The sequence below is a fragment of the Martes martes genome, assembly GCF_963455335.1.
Source record: "Martes martes genome assembly, chromosome: X".
NCBI lineage: Eukaryota > Metazoa > Chordata > Mammalia > Carnivora > Mustelidae > Martes > Martes martes.
The window spans coordinates 103,988,713-104,006,549 of NC_137897.1; the positions used below are offsets into that span (position 1 = coordinate 103,988,713).

Consider the following 17,837-nt stretch of genomic DNA (forward strand, 5'->3'; position numbering starts at 1 on the left):
ACAAAATCAGTGAATAGTTTGTAAAGCTACACCACTGGACGGATGTTTACAGTTGAAATCACGGGATTTATAGGATGATGACCAAAACATGTATTTATAACATCCCTTATATACAATAATCAGTATAGACAGAGAAAATGCACATAATCTCTGCCAGCCATGCACACCACAATAACACAAAAGGTTTTTTTTTTTTTTTTTTCTGTAACAGGCTTTTCCACTGGCTTGGGCTCCATCCTGCTTTCTAAAGCTACTTATCTGTTTTAAGAGCAAATGTTGTCAATTAAAACTAAACAAAACTGAAATACCACAGTGATCTACAGGATCTTTATTTTAAAAACACAATGTACACAAAATAGTTTCACTTTAAAACACATTGACTTCAAGGTGTGTTTGAGTTTTTAAGAAAAATTCCTTTCAGGTCTTCAGTTCTCAGATTTCCCAGGACTGCAACACTGTCAGACAAAACAAACTTCAGATATAGTGATACAAGCTCAGCGTCAAGAAAACTTATTTTTAAACCCAATACTCAGCTTCTCGTCCGGCTTGTGGCCGTAAGTATTATGGATGAGACTAGATCATGCAGATAAGCAGCAGATTGTACAAGATGTGACTTTATCGTCACACTCCTAAGCGTGTAGCTCCTGAAAACATCAATGCTATTTCCAGTTGTCTTGTTGGATCGACAGCCAGGGGGTTAGTGTAGGTCCCTACAAAGTAGAGCAAAACCCGTAAAATGGACACTGCCCAGAATCACGGTGCTTGCTAGCACAGTGGGTGACATGCTGCTTCTCGTCCTGCTCGATTCATAACTGATCACCTACAAGTACTGTGCAGATACTTAGTATGAAATCACTTTCCTCAATGCATATGCTCCTGAGACACCCTCACCACAGAACACTCTTTCTCTTTGTTCTTTCTTTAAAAAAAAACGAGGTGGAGGGTTAACCCAGAGTATCGAGATACAGCTTTTGGTGTTACTAAATCACTGGCTATCTTAATGCTTATTCTACTGTTTTTTTTTTTCCCCATCTTGTAATTGTCTACGGTCTGTCAACACAAAAAGAACAAATGGGCTAAAAGCTGCCAGCCCAACAGGAAATGGCATAATAAGAAGGTACAAAAAGTCAATAACAATTCATTCACATTCAAGTTCAATTCTATCTGATCGAGAATAACTTCAGCAATATTTTTAGACACGTTATCCTGTTCAAGAGTTTCTTGATAAGGACCTCACTACACAAACATTGATAAGACAATTCTATAGAAAGAAAGTCCTGACTTGAATCCAGGATTCTATATCACAAGAAACTCAGCAACACACCATTTAGATGATGAAGAAAGATTCTATAAATGGGTTATTTAGGAATGAGCGCAACTCGGAGAAGCCTTCAAATGAATGAGAAGCAGCGCCAAAAAGATTCCAGAATTGTTGAAATTACAGTGCCCAGAAAAGTGTTTTTGTTTACTATGAGATACACCCTGTTTAAAACCTTTAAACGGTAGAAGGTAGAAGGTAGAAAAAGTTGAAAATTCTAAACATCTCTTAAATAACAAGATACGAATCCTGTTCTACTTGAAAAGCCAATATTTCTTACATAAAACTGCCCATATTTGGGAGAGAAAAATCTTCATTTCTATAGTTTGGTAAGATTTACCATCAGTTCTTATTCCATTTAGATAGATTCCTGGTTAAAATCAGAAGAAAATAAAAGGTTTTGTGGTTAATTTTAGTTTTTTTAATGTCTATATTCATGCCTACCCCTGGGAACAAATGTTTGCTTCCAAGAGCAAGTTTGAACAGTGTACCATGAATAATTTGAGTCTGTTTCTTAGCCAGAAGTCGAATGGCCACATTTTATGTTTCCATTTTGTCTCTATAGCTAATTTAAGCATTTCCTAAAATATTGAAACAGTAATTTCTGGTGAGTCTGGTTTGGCTTTTGGATTTTATAAATACTCCAACAAACCAAAAAGAGACAATTTAATTACATACTGAAAGTTGTTTTACCCACGCACAGTATAACATTTAATTGAAAGGCAACTGTAAAGGCAACGTCTTAACTTTTTCCTTTTTTTTTTAACCCTCCAAACTTAAGGAAGCAAGATGTGTTTGGAAACTCTCATGTTTTAAGATTTGCCATATCTCTACTGGCGCTTTGGGGCAAGTGCGCAAAGGCCTCTGGGAGCCACTTAACGCCATTTCTCTACGCTGCCTATGTAGTCATTGGTGCCATTGCGGGCGCTGCCATCGCTCTGCTCTTGACCTGGGTTCTGCTTTCGGCTTTCACGGTTCTCCTTCTGGCTCGAATTCTGGGTCAGATTCTGAATCAGATTCTGAGTCACATTCTGGTTGGCATTCAGATTTGGGTTCTGACTCGGATTCTGACTCGGATTCTGGCTCTGGCCCTGGCTCTGGAAGTGGGTCTGAAGGAACCTCCCCTTCAGAAATTTGCGTTGTTCCTGACGCTTCTGCCTAGCTTCCTGATGTTCCTTCTGCCTCATAAACTGATACCTTTGCAAAAAGAGGTCTTTTGCATAGCTGTACAATTCCATATCCAGAAAATTCAGTCCCTCGATCCGCTTTTGGATTTCCTCATTGATCTCTACACTAGAGGCCCTAGTGGTATTGTATTGGGTAAATGGTGAAATAAAGTTCATGTTGAAGGTTTTCTCAAACAGGTACTGGGTCTTCCGCTGAAACTCCGTGAGGCCGAAGAATGCCATGTGCTTCAGATTCGATTTGGCACTTTCCAGGAGGACCTTGTTTCTTTGCTTTTCAGGCATGACGGAGAGGTTGTAGCAGCCGACCAGGGTCAGGTCAGAGAGCATGCGCACCTGGCGGTTGTTGGCTAGGTTATAGGGACAGTCCATGAACTCTTTTAGGGGGCAGCCAGACCAGTCATCACCTGTGTAGCAGCTGGGCAGCTCTTCAGAGGTTGGGGGCCTTCCGTCACAGACGTGCAGGGATGCTTTCCATGTTGCCCCTCTCTGGACATGCCTCCACTCACTCAAGTACCGGGACACTGGGTCTCGGAGGATGGTGATGTAGTAGAAGTTCCTATGGGCAAAGCACAAAGACCAGCACTCAGTGCCGTGGGTGATATAAGTGGAGTCAGCAAGGTGCATGGCATCTGCGATGTTCTCTGATCAGTAAGGAGGGCAAAAGGGGAATGATGGTGATCTGGCAGTGTTTGTCCTGTGAAGTGTGTTGTAGACCACTGTCTGAGTCCCACGAGCCCATCCAGGTAGCTAACTCTTTCCCCCAATTTGCTGGTACTGTAGCTCATGAGTGTGGTTAGTCAGCGACTGAAATAGACATGGGAGCTGCCAATGGCACATATGCAAGCTACCACCTCGGTTTCAGCCTTTGCTAGCGTGATAATATTCCCAGCCCAGCCAAATTAACTCTATCAGCTCCAAAATGTTCCTTTTCTTTACGTACTGAAAGGATACCTGGGTGTCAGCAAGTGTGAAGCCTCTGCCATATGGCTATCTTCATTTTAAAGCTGCAAACTGAAAAAATTTATTTGTTCACATAGAGGACTAGTCAACACTGAACCCATACAAGCACGCACCCCAGCCCAGAAATGTCAAAGCCCAAGATTGACAGTATGATCAGACATACTCAAGGGGAGAAACGACCCTGGGGTTGTGCTTTTAACTAAGAAATGATTCCCCCCACCCCACTGAGACTCAGGGGATGAAGAAGGAAAACAACAATAAACACTGACTATTAGCATTTCGTTTCTTAGAGAAAACCGGGGAATGGCTGGCGGCTTTTGTGAAATCTATTCATTTCAATCTGAGAGAGTGGAAAGTTCCGTACACCTGCCAAAGGGAACCAACTCAATCATAGACGGGCTGGGTCTGTTGGCTGATGTCCTCCACGGAAAGGTTTCCCCCGAATCTCGGGCTTCGAGCAACTTGGACCCCCCGGGGTCTATCCTGGGCATGGTGCTTCTTCTGCTGGGCACGATCTTCCTTCTGTGACTGGAAAATTCTAAACATCCTTCAAGTTACAATCTCTCCTCTGAGCAAACTTAAGCCCACCGCCGGCTGCTGGCCCTCACCTCCTCCTCGGTGGTCCCATAACACGTCTGCACTTAGTCTTTGTGAAAAATTTTGATACTGAATCGTGACTATTTGTTTGTATTTCTGCTTAAACGATGTCTTCCAGGACAGGGACTCTGTGCTATTCGTCTAGAACTTCTGGGGAAGAGGAGGGAGAGAGTGAGGACCGGGAAGGCCATGCCTCATCCTACGAAAACTCTGGAGAGTCTTCTGAGTGCCTTGCAAATATCACAAAATTTTTAAAAAATGACTGTATATACTTTTTTTCAGACTAAACAAACATGGGGCACAGGAGGAGCCTCTGGAAGTGAGGATGGAGAGGACAGAGAGCCTACCTCACTGCTTTGCCTACGGCCCGATCTTGAAGGCGCCACGTGCAAACACCCACGGCTAAACGGCCCCATGGCCATTACCGACAAAGGTGACTGCTATTCCACACAAGCTTCCTCCTTCCGCCCCTTGCTGTGATACTCATTCACTCCTTCATTCAATACATATTTATCGAGCCTTTATGCTAGGCCGGAGGCAACAGCTTAGTGGCAATTAGTCTGATTATTTGGAAAAAAGAAAAGAAATTTATGAAGTCCAGTGACACATTTGGATTAACCTTTCAACCCGCTTTAGCAGGCATGCATTATAATGGGGGCTGTTGGGTAGTTTAAACCCCCATAATAAAGTCACCTTCATGCTTAGCTGACAGTCCCTCTGGCCCTGCCTCTTCGGACTGGGTTAAGACTACAGCGACATCTTCTGGTAAACCCTAGAGTGCAGCCTTGTGCCCGTCAGGGCTCTCCCTCCCAAACACGCTCCGTTGTCTTTGGGAACAGATAGATCCCAATCACCAGGGCAAACGTCACGACCAACATTTTGGAAGCACCAGCCTCACGTAGAAAGAGAGAGGAGGCACACCGGAGAGGCAGAGACAGACGCCCAGAGTCTCTCACATGGTGGATGTGTGATTCCTTCCCCCTGAAGGTCTCCTTGTGCCCACATGAGATGACGGCAGTTCAACGTGGGCAGCCTCCGTCTCAACATGGCAGGGGTGGTCAAGGCCACGGAGAAATGAGAGGAGCCCACACCCTGCCTGCCCTAGTGACAGCAGCTGTCCTCTCCCCCCACCCCACCCCGATGATAACAGATTCAGGGATGGCCACAGCCCTCGTATTCCAGGAAAGCCGGGGCTCGTCTCCCAGGCTGCCTCAGCGGGAAACACTCCATGCTGCTGCAAACAGCGATCCCGGGGGTGAAAAGGCAGATGAGCTTAGAGGTCGGTGTGTCCGGGAGTGTCCGGCGCTCCTGCATACCATAGTGTGCTGGAGGTGGGAAGGCAGGTGTGGATAACACCTGGGAGGTTTGGCTGGGCAAAAGATCCAGGAGGCCCATTATGCTGAGGAGAGAGTTGTTAGGGAAATGTCAGAGACGCAGTCTCTCCAGCCAGGCCACCTGAGGATGTGACAGCGCAGCCCAAGGGGAACGTGATGTGCGGGGTGGGGAGCGCTGAAACACGGGTGGCGCTCTTCCCGTGGCCAGTTGAGGGCAAGCACCTCACGTGTGCCTGGCACGGGGTGCCCACAGCACCAAGACATGGCATTTCGATAGAATGTCTTCTTTTTTAAAATTATTTATTTATTTGACACAGAGAGAGAGCACACAAGCAGGGGCTGAGGGAGAGGGAGAAGCAGGCTCCCCTCTGAGCAAGGAGCCCAATGCGGGGCTCAATCCCAGGACCCTGGGATCATGACCTGAGCCCAACGCAGACGCTTAACCCACTGAGCCACCCAGGCGCCCCCAACAGGATGTGTTCTTAATGGTTGGAGCGAGCACGAGGTGTGATGAAAACATCTCACTAGCCTAACAATACGGGCAAGAGCTTCTGCCGCTTTATTTTGAAAACAAGTAAGAACGAGAGGAGGCAAGAAGAGAGGAATGGAGTATGAGGCAGAAAGGTGAGCATGAGCAAAGTCACAGGACACAAACTACCTGTTGTGTGTGGACAAAGTGCACTGAATACCTCTTACTTGGGGGCGGGGGTGCCTAGGGGGCTGAGGTGGTTAAGCGTCTGCCTTTGTTCAGCTCAGGTCAGGATTTCAGGGTCCTGGGATTGAGTCTGGCATCGGGCTCTCTGCTCAGTAGGGAACCTGCTTCCCTCTCCTTTTCCATACCAGTCCCCTTGCTTGTGCTCTCTCTTGCTTTCTGACAAATAAATAAGTAAATAAATATAAATAAATAAAACCCTTAAAAAAAGAAAAAAACAAAAACAAAAACCTCTTACTGGGAATGAAGGGTAGTGGCAGAGGTTGCAGCTGGAGGGGTAGCCACAGCCCTGGGTATGGAAGGCCTCGGACACCCCCCCACCCCAAGAAAGGATTTAGACGTCTGTAGCTGAGAGGGAGGCTCCCAAAGGGGTTTAAGCAGGGGAGCGACCTGATGAAATCAGTGTTTTAGCAAGCTCATGGGGTACGGGGTGTGGAGATGGAATTAGGGAAATTCGCCTAGTTTACTGCAAAAAAACAAGCAAAAGAAGGAGGGCAGACTAGAGACATTTTTAGGAGGTAGCGTTAACTGAACTTGGTGTCAAAATGAACGCAGGGATGGCTCTAGTTTCTGGCAGAAGGCTCAGGTGCCCTGGGACACCCAAAAGAGAGTTGAATGGACAGATAGAGCACTCAGGGGGTGATCTGGCCTTAAGATAAAGATGTGGCATTAACAGCAAAAAGCAGTCATTTCAAACCATGACAGCATACTTGCGGATCGAATTTTAATTCTGCACATGTGGCTTCGGCGCTTTGAAGACTGACTTTAAGTACCCTGAGGTAGCCCGAGGTTTCTCTTCTTAATGCTAAATATGGTTTTCCACTATTCTGGACACTGCTTCAAGTTCCCTCATTGCTCTCTTGCTTCCCCTGAATATATTCCACTTTACTGGAATGTGTCCTCCAGGCACAGTCTGACAAGTGACAAGGAGGGACAGTCTGTCACCTCCCTCATTCTCAACACCATTTCTCCTAGTGTGGCCTAGTATATCACATCGGCCTTTTTGGCAGACAGGCCACACCGCTGATGCACAGTCAACTAAACTCTTTCTTTCATTCTTTTACACATAAGCCATTTTGAAACCCAATCTACTTTATCCTGGACCTGGATGTAGTTTACTTGTGGCCCTGTTTAATTTCTCCTTGTTAGAGTAAGTCTGAGCCTGTCAAAACACATCTGGATTCTGATCATATCCCCTAATATCTTCGCCACATCTCCTTATTCCTTTTGGCAATGCCTGTATCCAGGCACTGATCAAAACAGAACAAGATGCAGGTGAGAACTGCCGGAAATCTCCCTTCAGGTGGACATTACTCTGAAGGGTGCTGCTAAACGGACTGATCTAATTTTAAACGAGTGAGCTATTTAAAATAGCTCAGCCCCAGGAAAATCATCATCAGCCTGTTTCGGTTAGTGGTAATGGGACAGATATATCTTACGACAAAACGTGTCGTAAGATAATTAAGATGAACAGGTGTCACATCTTTAAATTGGAGTCATGACTCCCCACCAGTTACCTAGGTGAATTTAATGACCATCGTCCAGTGTGTCTGTATGCCCCTGGTTCCTTACAGCAGAACAATATAAACATTAGAGTCCAGGCCAACTTTTTCCTGTCATTGCTAAGTAATTATAGACACAACAATAGCAACCAATGAAGAGTTGTCCAAGCTTGAAACCTGGGGGCCACCTCCTCCATCTTTTTTTTTTTTTTTAAGATTTTATCCATTTATTTCACAGACAGAGATCACGAGTAGGCAGAGAGGCAGGCAGAGAGAGAGGGAGAAGCAGGCTCCCCGCCGAGCAGAGAGCCCAATGCGGGGCTTGATCCCAGGACCCTGGGATCATGACCTGAGCCAAAGGCAGAGGCCTTAAACCACTGAGCCACCCAGGCGCCCCCACCTCCTCCATCTTGCTCACCACCACTATGTGAACTTTCCCCAAGACCTTTGCTGATTCTAGATCCTAGGAGCACTCAGGTCTATCCTTCCTATCGCTGCCTGGGGCCAGGCCCTTATCATTTCTCTACTGGGTCACTGCTGTAGGGTCCTGGCCCGCCTCCCAGCCTCTGGTCTCATGCCTAGCTCACCCCAGGCCCATATGACACACATCTGACCTGTCATTCCTTAGTTAAGACCTCTTAATCCTTATCAACTAGGACATGAAGTCCAAGCTCCTTCACACGCTAGACACAGCCTCGTGGGACCTGGTAACCACCACCTTTCTTCCCCTCCAGCCTTGTCTCTTTCAAGCTCCTTCTACAGAAGCCTTCCTCAGTCACAAGGGATTTTGCATCTCTCCCTCTGCTCCCCTGGCCCTAGCTCATGTAACAATCTCTGAGGACATTCTACTTGTCATGGGGCGGGGGCAAGGGGGGGTGCAAACTGCTTCTAGTGCGTGGGGTCTAGCAGAGCTGCGGCACAGCCTACCGTGCAAAGAATTATCCAACTCGAAATGTCAATAGTCGAAAACCCCTGCTCTATTCTGTATGCTCCAGGTATAGAGAAGTAACTGTTTTCCAGATCCGTCCCAGGCAATGATCCTCCAGGCCCCTTCCCTTTGGATGCGGAATGCCCACTCTTTTGAATGGCTTGTGTATTTTGTACGTTGCTTGGAAAGCTTCAAAACTCCGCTCTAAGATTGCTTCCTCCGTGAAACCTTCCTTGACCTTCCTAGGCAGAGTGAACAGCCCTGGTATTCCTCTGTTCCAGCCATGGGGGAACTGTAGCATTTACTGCTACGTGCCGTGACTGTCTAGTGATCAGTCTGCGTCCCACATTGGACTCTGAGCTCTGGGAGGGCAGGGACCGCGTATCATTGATCAGTGTAAGCTCCTCTGGGCCCGGCACAATGTTTGACAGAAAATTAGTGTTTAATAAAGGACTGTTGAATGAAAATCTGCCGCAGAGCTTAGGATAAGCTAATAGGAAAGGCATCTTTTTCTTTGATAAGGAAAAGCCACTAGATGTCAGTGTTAAATAACAGATACACCACTTTACCCCGTGATGGAACATTTTAAGGCCATCTAGTGATACTGAGCCGTTACCCCTGACTTTCTGTGCAGTAGCCCCACGAGAAAGAAGGCTGGAAAATGTAAGGATATTAGACATAAGTACATGGATAAACACGAGTACCATATTTTCATTTTTTTTAATATTGAAATTCAGGTTATGTTTTTTTGTTTATTTTTTAATTAAATTTTTTATTTATTTTCAGCGTAACAGTATTCATTGTTTTTTCACCACACCCAGTGCTCCATATTTTCATTTTTAACAGTTTATCCTGCAATAAGGACCCGAGTTCTAAGTCACAGCTTCCTAGGCTCATGGGAGTAAGAAGAAGCCTTTGAGATGGCACAGCATATTGGTCAGACGCTTCTCTTTGGAGGTGGGAAAATCAAGGCCCTGAGAGAAACACGGACTCGCTCCTAAGACACACATCCCTAACAGCCCTTGGAAATGGATCTAACTGCAGAGCGCATTCCTGGGCTGAAGGCTGATACTTTCGTAGACCCTGCTTTGTGTCTGTTTGCATAATAAAGCAGGCCTGAAAGAACCCTAACGGAAGAGGAGCTGTTTCCTGCTGAGAGAGGGTACAGCCCGGAGCTGGGGGCACTGGGGCCTGGTGCTTACACATGAACTCCTACCTCGACCGTGGAGCTGATATTACTATTGTTCTCATCATGAGGATGAAGAAACCGAGAGAGAGATGATTTGGCCCAGTGTCACATGGTGAGTTAAGTAGGGGTGCTGGGACTGAACCCATTTCTTTCTAGAACCTGTGCTCTTCCCATCCTCGTACTGGGGCCCAAACCCAGGACTTCCACCTCTGGGAACAAACTAACATCCAGAATGTTCCAGAACCAGCAGCATCAGCGCCACTTAGGAACTTGTTGGAAATGCACGTTCTGGGGTCCACTCACTGAACAGAAACCCGGGGGCTGGAACCCGGCCATCTGTATCTTAGGAAGCTCTCCAGGAAATTCTGCGGCAGTCTTGAGAACCACTGTCCCAGAGCAAACCCGAGGTCCCTGCTGCACGCCGCAGACAAGCCTAAGAACGCCCATTTCTGTCCAGGAAAAGCCCAGGGCACTTTGACTGAGCAAAGCTAGGAGGACCGTGCTGTAAACATTTACTTCCCTTTTAGGCCCCTGGTTCCCAAATAAGGTTTTTCCTGCACTACTCAAAGGAAAAATAAATATCAAAACCATCTCTTTTATGGAAGAAAGCCAACAAAACCGTACGAGTGAAGGTCACAGGAGTGATCAATAAAAAGTTAATTTAAGAAAGGAAACAAATTCTTAGCCCAAATCAATGACTGGACATTTTATTATACCTGTAGCTTAATTTTGTACTTTTTTTTTTTTTTTTAAGTTCAGCCTTCATACATCTTGTGTATGAGGAGTGGCCGAAAAATACGAACCACAGTTGGGGGTCCTAAGTGAACTCCGCAAGCAGGGTAATATGGGACAGTGAGTCACTCGTGCCCAAGGTCTGGTCGCCTTCCCCCGTTAACGATGCCTAAACCAGGAGCACCGATCCTGCCATCAAAAGCGGCTCCATCAAAACAGGGAGGATGGTGCTCAGATCAAACAGCATGAATACGTGAGCACCGACTAAATAAAAGTAGAGTTAACTGAATCAAAGGCGAATAAGCCTCCAATGGGGCTGGATCCCTCAAGCCCCGGAGTTGCCATTTTAACTGCTTTTCTCAGGTGACTCCAACGCTTGCTGACAGTCCCCACCGAGAGGCCCCATCAACGTGGTGATCCGCAGTGGCAGCAGCCTCATAAGGAAATGCGAGATTTCAAGAGGGGACCACTTGGAAGTGGGGGGAACGCTCGCTGACATGTGTTGTGGCTGGTACGTTTCTCAAGATCCCCTTGAGGCTCAGCGAGCAGAGGGAGCCGTTGTGTTTGTGCAAAGTGAGTTATCAAAGCAGTGGTACCCGGCATTTTATCTGATTGTCCTCCCAGCCTTACGCAGACCCAAGTGATCTGGACGCCGAACGTCTCCCTTTGCCCTTCAAGTTGACGCTATGGGCTTGTGACAAGGCCGGGCTCTTCTGGGCAGCCCATGCGAGGTTGGGGCAAGGCCAACCCTCGGGAGCCCGCTGATGGATAAGGCCACCAGGACTTGGACTGCTTCTTTGAATGGACTGATTAGGGTCCTCGACAGGATGGACGCATTCCAGGAAAAGCAACTGGGAAGAGACTGAAGATCTCACCCGCCACCGTGCACAGATCTTCCTGTTATTATTCTTCACACCTCACCCAAAGGAGCGGTTCTATGTATATATATAAAGTAATACCTTCATTAACACCTTAATTAATTGAGCTTTTTCCTTTGGCTAACTGAAGTTGCTTCACGTGTCTACCTTGTGTTTATTTAAAAAAAAAAACCAAAACCCAAATCTCTTTTTTTCTGCTCTATGGATCTTCCTCTGCCCCCAGTTCTCCCACCTTCCAGAAAGGTCAGCCTGGTGAGGGGAGCTGGCCTGGCTGGCTGAGTAGGACCTTCTTTCCTGTGTGACCCCAAGCTAGGGCTGGGCCTGCAGCTCTGTGTGTGTGTGTGTGTGTGTGTGTTCTGAGGGCACACTAGACTGATGGACTTCTGTTAAGCAGAAGGATGTTTTTCTAAGCCATTCTCCGCTTTCTTTCACAAAACAGCAAAATGATGTTTCCTCCTTTGTCGAAAAGGAAAAGAAAATTTCTAATGCCTGTAAATTCAAACCCAACATGAAATTCTTCACACAATCAGCCCTGGTGATATTTACTTCTTTTTTTTTTTTTAAAGAAATCTAGTGCTCCTCCTTCCCGAAGCCCAGTGGGCTCCCAAGTACATAAATCTAAGGACTCTGCAAACACTGAGAAAACAGAGTTCTTTAACAAGATGTGAAATTCCAGGCTTTATGACCCGTAGTCACCAGCCTTCACCCAGGGTCCACTCAAATGCTTGGTGGCATGAAAATTTCTGCAGCTTACACTGCCCCCTGACATTTTTTGCACTCTGAAATTATTCTGTGAGTCTTGGCTCATTAATACTCAGTGTGTTTTTGAGGTGTAAAGATGTTTCAGAGAAAAACCCCTTCAGTGTGTAGATGAGGGAGTGGGGCCCCATGAAGGGATATGGTCTGCCCAAGTCATGGGAAGACCTGTTCTGCCACGGGCTATACAAACGCTACCATCGGGCCTTCCCTCCCTGCCTGGTACTTCTTAGCTTCCAGAGTGTTCCTACGGGGCATCCTTCTGTCAACGTTCATCTCCTGAGGTTTCTGCCTGGGGCGGCCAGCGAGAGGGACTGGTTCTCTTCTTTCCTTCAGCAGGGTGGGCAGAGGTGAGCAGTGGTGAGCCTTAGCCTGTAGAGGACAGGAGGAGGCCAGGGAAATGTCTAGATGTGCCACCGAGACAAACATGCTTACTGTCTTGGTCTTCAGGTGAGCACCCTTTGAATCCCTTGCCCTGGAACTCTTGGTTCCTGCCCTGCCTTTTACTGGAAAGCACATCCATTATAAAACACTGCAAGTTCAAGGTTTCAACCAGGAAGTCATAAAAATGCTACCTTCGTGACATTCAGCACAAAGTTAGGGACATGGTGTCCTTTTAGCCCTGGAGGTGAGAAGCTTGGCCTTGCACTGCAAGACACATATCTACTCAATCCACAGTCAGTGAACCATCCCTGGGTGATCTAGAAGTTGCCATACTTAAAGCTGTGGACAGAGCTGTGAGGAGCCCATATCTATACGGGCCTCTGCTCTCAAAGGGCTTAAACTTTAGTTGGGGAGACAGAAGCACAGTTCAGTAGGGGCTGGGGTAAAGGCAGAACATAGTGAAGGGCTACTTGTGTCATATAGAGTCTAAGTGCACAATGAGTCAGAGAGGGGAGAGTGTATTCTGTGCTAGAGTCATCAAGGAAGGCTTCGTGGAGGAGGAGGAGGAGGAGGAGAAAGCTGACCAAGCCCTAAGGGGATAGAAAGGATTTAAGCAGGTGTGTGGTGTGGAGGGTTGCCGGCATTCTGACTTGAGCAAACAGCACAGCAGGGGGATACTCGGCAGTGTTCTGGATCAGTGGGTGCGGACAACAGGCCGGGCACTGTGCCGGCCAATTTCTCACAGAACCCTACCGCGTAGGTGCCAGTGCCTTCCTTCATTTTAGGCCCAGGTATGTAATGATGAGGAGGGTCCATTCTCGAGCTGGACCATCCAAGATAGCCACCAGCCCCACGTGGCTCTTGAGCCTCTGGAAATGTGGCTAATCCAAAAGATGTCGTGCCTTTAATGTTTTCAGGCAGACTAAGATTTCCAAGACTGAGGGGGAAGAGAGACTATCCTCTTAACCAATTAGGATTTATACAGCTTACATGGTTGAGATGATACCATTTTTGATAGATGGGGTTCAATACATTATTAAATTTAATTTCACTGTATCTTTTCACTTGCAATGGGGCTACTAGGAGATTTAAAATGACAAATGGGCCTTGCATTGTATTTCCGTGGGACAGTGCTACTCTAACTACGCAGCCAAACTGCCTGGGTTCAAACTCCAGCTCTGGCGGTTACTAGCTGTGTGGACCTGGGCAAATGACTTAACTTCTCTGTGCTTCAATTTTTCTCATGTATAGTCTGGGGGGAAACCATAGGGTCTCAATGAAGATAAAAATTACACACACACATACACACACGCACACATACACGTACACACACGTACATATATAAAGTTGTCAGAACCGTGCCAGAACATAACATTCTGCAGATCTTAATTAATATGATTATTGTTGTTGCTGTCATACAATTAAGGGTATTCAGCTAAAAGGTGCTAATTGAACCTTCCTAAAATCACTCAGCTAGTTAGTGACCGTCTGTCAGGTCTGTGTGATTCCTGAGCCCAGACTCTTGCCCGCTGCCCTGGTCAATGCCCTGTTTGGTGTCTGAGTCTCCCACTTGTGGGCTCTCAATGGGCTTTACGGGCTCCCGTGGGCCCCAGGCACTGAGCTCAGCCCCCTGAGCCATCAGCCAAGGGCACCACGGGCCTGGCCAGAGCAGAAGGTCAAACCAGAAGGTAGCAGGGGGGCACCTGGTTGGCTCAGTCAGTTAAGCATCTGCCCTCAGCTCAGGTCATGGTCCCAGGGTCCTGGCATCGAGCCTGTGCCAGGCTCCCTGCTCGGTGGGGAGCCCGCTTCTCCCTCTCCTACTCCCCCTGGTTGTGCACTGGCGCTCTCTCTCCTTATTTTGTCAAATAAATAAGTAAACAAAAATTCTTCAAAAAAATGTAATTTATAAACCAGGTGGTAGCCAAATATGCCAGGATATGAAGGGAGGTGCAGATCTTGTGGGTTCTGTAGGGCTGCTACTGAGCCCTGGGGATGGAAATGGCCACATAAGACGCGGGGGCTGGGGCCGGGGGTCCAGCTGGTGACCCTTCTGGCCCCAAATTCCCATTGTGCAGATGAGGAAACCAGATAGCCAGCTCCCTTGCCCACCCCAGATTGTGAGAAATCCGGAGACACATGGAATCATTTCTTTAGGGACCTCCACGAAGACAAGGAATCAAGTAACAGGGCTTTTTCACATGGTAGACAGTCAATAAATATCACTGAAGGGAATTCTGAGCAGACGGTAACCGGCTGTCCTCACTCACCTGGGCCTGCTGTACACGGGCTGTCTGGGAGGCAGGCACCTTGAGCCTGCTTTGGAGAAATCATTAGAGGAAATGAGTCAAGATAAATGCCTGCTCTCAGTGTTGTGCGATTTTCCAGAACAGCGCGGAGGGAAAGTTTCCCCCTAAATGAAAGCTGCCCTTCTCAAGCCCCGGGTTGATTTTAATGAGCTCTAATATTGTTTTAAGGCGCTGAGAGAGATGAAGTGTAAACCCTGGCTTTTGGTGGGGGGGGGGGGGGGGGAAGCAGATCTCGTTAACTATTTCAACTGGAAAGAATTGGAGCCATTCAGAATTTCACCGGCTGGCAGGGTCGTGCCTCCTTCCCCCGGGGAAAGGTTTTGCTGCAAAAGGCATGATTATTGGATAACATGGCCTGTATGTGTGTGGAAATAAGCGTTCTAGATGGTACCAGGCAGAGCCTTGTTTCTTTATCATGATCACACTGGGAATAGAAAAATAACTCACTAATCCTCCCCACCAACCCCTTTACCTGCTGAAGAATCTGGTGTCACGTTGAAGTGAGTATGGGAAGGGGCAGCGAAGCCACAAAGATCCTGCCTGAGCAGAAGGAATTCTTTTGAAGGTTAACTTGGTGTTAAGAGTTTACCAAGAGTCCTCTAAGTTCTGGGTGTCACTGGGTCTGTTTGTCATGGTGTCAATACGAGACTTTGGAGAGCCGCATTTCCCCTTTTGGGCAAAAGGCGAATTTGGAATTGCTGGTGTGGCGGTTATTTTTGTGCCTGTCCACATGCGATTGAGTGGAAAAACATAGTCCACGAAACCAGACAAGTATGTATGTTGTCAAATCTATGTCACTGTTCCAGTGTGGCTGGTGAAAGCAGAAATATCCCACCATTTTTGATGGAGCAGAAGCTGTTTTTTAAAAATGGCGCTTCACAAGCACCATCTTGGGTAAAATGGGGCCCGGATATCTCTGAGAAGGAAAAGAACCATCTTTGAGTCACAGTGGGGAGCAGGTTACAGAGTAGGGAGCCATGTCCTGTGTGTGTAAACCAGCCCACCTGCGGGAAGGCAAGGACCCTGTAAAGGGAACTGATAGAGGCCACGCACAGACGAAGGCAATAGCCCCATCTTTGGCACAGAGGAGTCCAATGGCTTTACCAACGAGAACACCCAAGCCCAGAGATAAGTATTGGCTTGTCTGGGGTGCCCTGGCCAGTCTGTGGCAGAGCCGTGATCCAAAACCAAGTCTCTGAGTCCTTCCCCAGGTTTCAAAATATCATGCTAAAGGTGACTGATAAACAAGAATCAGCTTCAGGAAAAGATAGCCCCTTGGGATGATGCTCACTGATGTCCCAGTGCAGGATCCAAAAGTCATAAAGAAGGACTAAAAGTCAAGGGAGATATCTGACTTGGATTTTCCAACTTAAGGCAAACCCCTGGGGGTGGCCCTACCCCTGGACTCTTCCATCAGTCATTCATTCTGAAGACATGTCACTGGGGAGTCAGACTCACTAACGTGCTACACGGGTCACCTCCACCACCTTCCCCCTGGCTTGGTTTTTCTCCCTGGAAATGAGGTTAATTCTCTGAGATAGTGACCCACGGTTAAGTTGGATTTAAGGCCATAGAGGATTATTCTAAATGACATTCCCCTTCCCACAGTGACTTTTCAGAAAGGTCATCTGAAGAAAAGCACTGGTATCACTGGGAGAGGGAGAGAGGGATGGGGGAGGGCTAATAACAACAGGAAGTTTCATGGGACGTGACGAACGGCTCACAGTCCTTAGAATTTTAGTTCCTCACACAATCCCTCTAAGTATACAGGATAAAAAAAAAATAGAACTGCCATTTTACAGAGGAAGAACCTGAACTTCAAACACGGGGAGTGACTTGCTCAAGGACATGCACTTGGTTGACAGTGGGTCTATGACTAGAACCCGGGTCTCTGAACTCCTGATTCGATCTTTTCCTCATGATTCTCTGCTGCCTGTTAGGCCCCTAAAGGGTATCGGAACAGTCCATTTCTCTTGTTTTGTCTTCCTAACCAGGCTGTACATTCCCTGAAGGTCAGTACTGCCTGGCAATTGTCTCTTGTCTCTCTCGGCACTGGGCCCAGCTCCTTATGGGACTACAGACTGGGAGGTCAGCAGATGGAACGTCTACCGTGAAGCTTTGGAATTGGCCGGGATGCTCCTTTTTGCCCTGTCCTACGGGCCTCAGGGATGGCCTTCCCTGCCTGGGAGAGACTGTTGCCCATGGGAAGCCACGCGACTGGCCACTGGGGGCCAGGGAAAGTCCCAACCAGGATGCCTGATCCTTTCTGCTCAAAGAAAACACAGGAATTGAAAATGAGGCCATAGGGCGGCAGTTTTGATCAAACTCCTTTTCCTTTTCAGAATCATAAATCAGTCAGGAACACACTAAGTTAAAACAAGATCTGATCTTCCTAAAGCTGTTTTTGAAATCCTGTTGTTCCCCTAACATACCTCCTTCCATTCTGCATTTCACAAGACATGGTGTTACCAGGAACGGGCGCAGGAGAACACATCGACCTTCACCTTGTGCGTGGTGGGAAGAATACGCTGACAGGTGAAATATGGGCGGGTATCTTTCAGAGAGGCCAGTGTGGCTGCATTTCAGTGAAAGAGCACCCCGCGGGTGACAAGTATTTCTCAGTTCGTTCTCAAGGATTAAAGAGTTATTATTCAAAGTCTTTTTGGAGGCATAACACCCTCTGGCTTCCTCTGAAAAGTTCTCTGTGGCAAAGATTCGCCCATTTTCTCCATCTCTTGTAAGAGCTTGACAACGAATGTGCCGGTCCATTTCATAGATGCAGCTATTACTGCCCAGAGGGGGGAAGGTCCCACAGCTAGTAGGTGATCGAGTTACCTATGTCTGAAACTCGCGTCTAGACATCCAGACTCATTTTGCTACCCCATGCCACTTTGCTCATTCATTCAAGAATGAAAGGAAAAAGTCACACGCAGCAGCACAGGGCTCCCTGCAACGCCCTGCGGGGGATGCAACCGGGACCAGCCGTGTGGGGTGGCAAGGTTTTCAGGGGTGCTGCAGAGCACAAGCCCCTCCCTCTCACAGTTGGCCAGGAAA

At 47.3% G+C, this 17,837-nt stretch overlaps 1 protein-coding gene across 3 annotated transcripts in view; it reads right to left on the bottom strand.

The window, feature by feature from the left end:
- Window positions 1–2,082: 2,082 nt before the first annotated feature.
- Window positions 2,083–17,837, bottom strand: part of HS6ST2 (heparan sulfate 6-O-sulfotransferase 2) — a gene marked incomplete at its 5' end in the record, with an annotated part of 285,413 nt that continues 269,658 nt past the window's right edge. For 2 of the 3 annotated variants that reach the window (XM_080795362.1, XM_080795361.1), the window contains one exon: window positions 2,089–3,061. In XM_080795362.1, the coding sequence (XP_080651488.1) occupies window positions 2,194–3,061 (868 nt within the window). In that variant the 3' untranslated portion in view covers window positions 2,089–2,193. Of the gene's footprint in view, window positions 3,062–17,837 lie in introns of all 3 variants that reach the window. The other variant, XM_080795363.1, reaches the window with a different exon arrangement.